At 42.3% G+C, this 3,139-nt stretch overlaps 1 protein-coding gene across 1 annotated transcript; it reads left to right on the forward strand.

The window, feature by feature from the left end:
- The first annotated feature begins 563 nt into the window (after positions 1 to 563).
- On the forward strand, positions 564 to 1,532 carry LOC111143913 (olfactory receptor 7A17-like). Its single transcript, XM_022497944.1, has one exon. The coding sequence runs from the start codon at positions 564 to 566 to the stop codon at positions 1,530 to 1,532; it is 969 nt and encodes a 322-aa protein (XP_022353652.1).
- Positions 1,533 to 3,139: the final 1,607 nt, after the last annotated feature.

Raw genomic sequence — 3,139 nt, forward strand, 5'->3', positions numbered from 1 at the left:
CATCTATCTATAGTGAGAGACAGATGAGAGAGAGAGAGAGAGAGAGAGAGAGAGAGAGAACACAAATGGGCAGAGGAGGAGATGGGGAGGAAGAGAATCTGAAGTAGCCTCTGCTCCCAGCAGAGTCCAGTGTGGGGCTTGAACTCATCACCAGGAGATCATGACCTGAGCTGAAATCAAGAGTTAGTTGCTGAACTGACTGAGCCCCCTAGGAACACCAGACCCAGCATTTCTTTTCTTTTCTTTTCTTTTCTTTTCTTTTCTTTTCAGCATAACAGTATTCATTATTTTTGAACCACACCCAGTGCTCCATGCAATCCGTGCCCTCTCTAATACCCACCACCTGGTTCCCCCAACCTCCCACCCCCCGCCCCTTCAAACCCCTCCAATTGTTTTTCAGAGTCCATAGTCTCTCATGGTCCACCTCCCCTTCCAATTTTCCCCAACTCACTTCTCCTCTCTAACTCCCCTTGTCCTCCATCCAGCATTTCTTTTAATTCTGTGCTCACTGCTTCTGACTTTATTGTGGTCTTCTCTCTGTTCCAGCTGTTTTCAGCAGTTACATGGAACAAAGGAATCAAACTGCTGTTTCAGAATTTATCCTCCTGGGACTTTCAGAGGAGGGAGAACTTCAGCCACTGCTCCTGTGGCAGTTCCTGTCCATGTACCTGCTCACCTTCAGTGGGAACCTACTCATCATCCTGGCCATTGTCACAGACTCCTGCCTCCACACACCCATGTACTTCTTCCTCTCCAATCTGTCCTTTGTAGACATCTGTTTCACCTCCACCACCATCCCCAAGATGCTGCTGAACCTCCAGACACAGAGCAAAGTGATCACCTATGCAGGCTGCCTCAGCCAGATGTATTTTTTCTTGCTTTTTGCGGGATTAGACAAATTTCTCTTGACAGTGATGGCCTATGACCGGTTTGCGGCCATCTGTCACCCACTGCACTACATGGTTATCATGAACCCCAAGTTCTGTGCCAGCCTGCTTCTGGTGTGCTGGGTGTTGAGTGGTCTGGACTCTCTATTACATGACTTACTGGTTTTGCAATTGTCTTTTTGTATGCAGTTAGAAATCCCTCACTTTTTTTGTGAACTTAATCAGGTGATCCACCTTGCTTGTTCTGACACCTACTTCAATAACCTGGCAATTTATCTTACAAGTGGACTTCTGGGTTTTATTCCACTCATTGGTATCTTTTACTCTTACTCTAGAATTGTAACCTCTATTTTGAAAATTCTGTCTTCTGGGGGCAAGTATAAGGCATTTTCCATGTGTGGGTCTCACCTCTTGGTTGTCTCTTTATTCTACGGTACAGGCTTCGGGGTGTATCTTAGTTCTGCAGCTTCTCAAAACTCGAGGACAACTGCCATAGCTTCAGTGATGTACACAGTGGTCACACCCATGCTGAACCCCTTCATCTATGGTCTGAAGAGCAGAGACATAAAGCTGGCACTAAGAAAGCTCTTGAGCAGAAAGACATACTTTGATATAAAGATCCTTTGTTTCAAGATAAAGATGTGAGTAACAGGGCTCAAGACCCTAGATGACCCAAATCATGATTTTTGTATCAGTTCATGGAAAGATGATCTACAGTTCATCTTTCTACACTATTCAGTCTTTAATTTTTTCATACATAACAAGCAACTATCTGTTTATTTTTTTCAGTTTGAGGTTTTATAAAAATTTCCAGTTAGTGAACAGATTGTGTAATATTAGGTTCAGGAATGGAATTCAGTAATTTATCCCTTACTTACAACATCCAGTGCCCATCACAACAAATGCCCTCCTCAATCCCAATCACCCATTTAGTGCATCCACCCCCCATATCCTCTCCAGCAACCCTTAGTTTGTTCTCCGTTTTTAAGAGTCTGATTGTGGTCTGTTTTTTAAAAAAAGTTTTCTTAAAAGATATATCTATTTATTTTAGAGAGAGATAGAAATAGCATGAGTTGGGGGGGCAGAGGGAGAGGGAGAGAATCTCAACCAGACTCCATGTTGAATGTGGAGCCATTTGCGGAGCTTGATCTCACCACCCGCAGATGATGACCTAGGCCAAAATCAAGAGTCAGTTGCCTATCGGACTGTGCCATCCAGGTGCCCTTTATCTTGCCCAATTTTAAGCTACCAATTTTAGTTCCAATCACAGTCCTAATGGGCCATAGTAACCTGGCCAGCAACATCACCTTAGAGTCTTTGGGTTCAGTTTGGAGGAAAAAGTACTGCATTTATTGCTATTTTACAATCTTCACTCAGGGGAAACTGGTTCCATCAACTGAAGATCTGGGTCAGTAATTGGTCTCAGGTCTGAGTGAAATAGAGATTATGACCTCTCAGTGCAGTGATATGGTCACTCTTTTCTTCATGATTTTTAGATGGATTTTAATTTGTTTTGTTTTCCTTAGTTACACAAATTGGATGAACCTTTAGTAAGCTGCCCATCATTTCTGTTTTATGGAGACACCATGAATAATTTGCCATTTTGAGAAATCCCTGTGTCTTTCACAATTTAGATGAGAATGATGAATTCTTACATGACCTATGAATATCAAACTTCAGAGGGTTGTGGGCTGTTAACATTTTCTGTTGACATCCCCCAGTTCAGGATGGGCTGACCACAGGACAAATCCATTTCAATTTGAGCATGTTCATGGCAACTATCCTACAGGGGAGAAGTTCTTTAGAGCTTGTCAAGGAGGCCATTACAGCGTCACCAAGTTGTTTCTCAATGACCTCATTTTATGGCCTCTGAACCCTTATTTTGGGTATACATTGGGATTGAGGTGTTGAATCACATAACATGGGTTTATCACATCACAACACCCTTGTCTTACTCTACATCATATAAAGCTATTTATGGCATTGACATTCTTAGAGTATGCCAATTTTTTTCATCCCTTTATTTGTCATGGTAAAATATATATGAAATTTATTATTTTGAACATTTTGAAGCATTCAGTTATGTGGCATTAAAGACTTTCTCCCTATTGAGCAACCACAGCCCCTATCCATCTCCAGAACTTTCTCATCATCTCAAATTGAACCCTTTGTTCCCATGAAACACGAACTCTCTCCATTGCCCCTCTGATGAGCCCCTGGCTCCCACCATCTTACCTTCTCTCTCTAAAAGT

This window comes from Enhydra lutris, unplaced genomic scaffold (genome assembly GCF_002288905.1).
Source record: "Enhydra lutris kenyoni isolate GAN:26980312 unplaced genomic scaffold, ASM228890v2 scaffoldscaffold10, whole genome shotgun sequence".
NCBI lineage: Eukaryota > Metazoa > Chordata > Mammalia > Carnivora > Mustelidae > Enhydra > Enhydra lutris.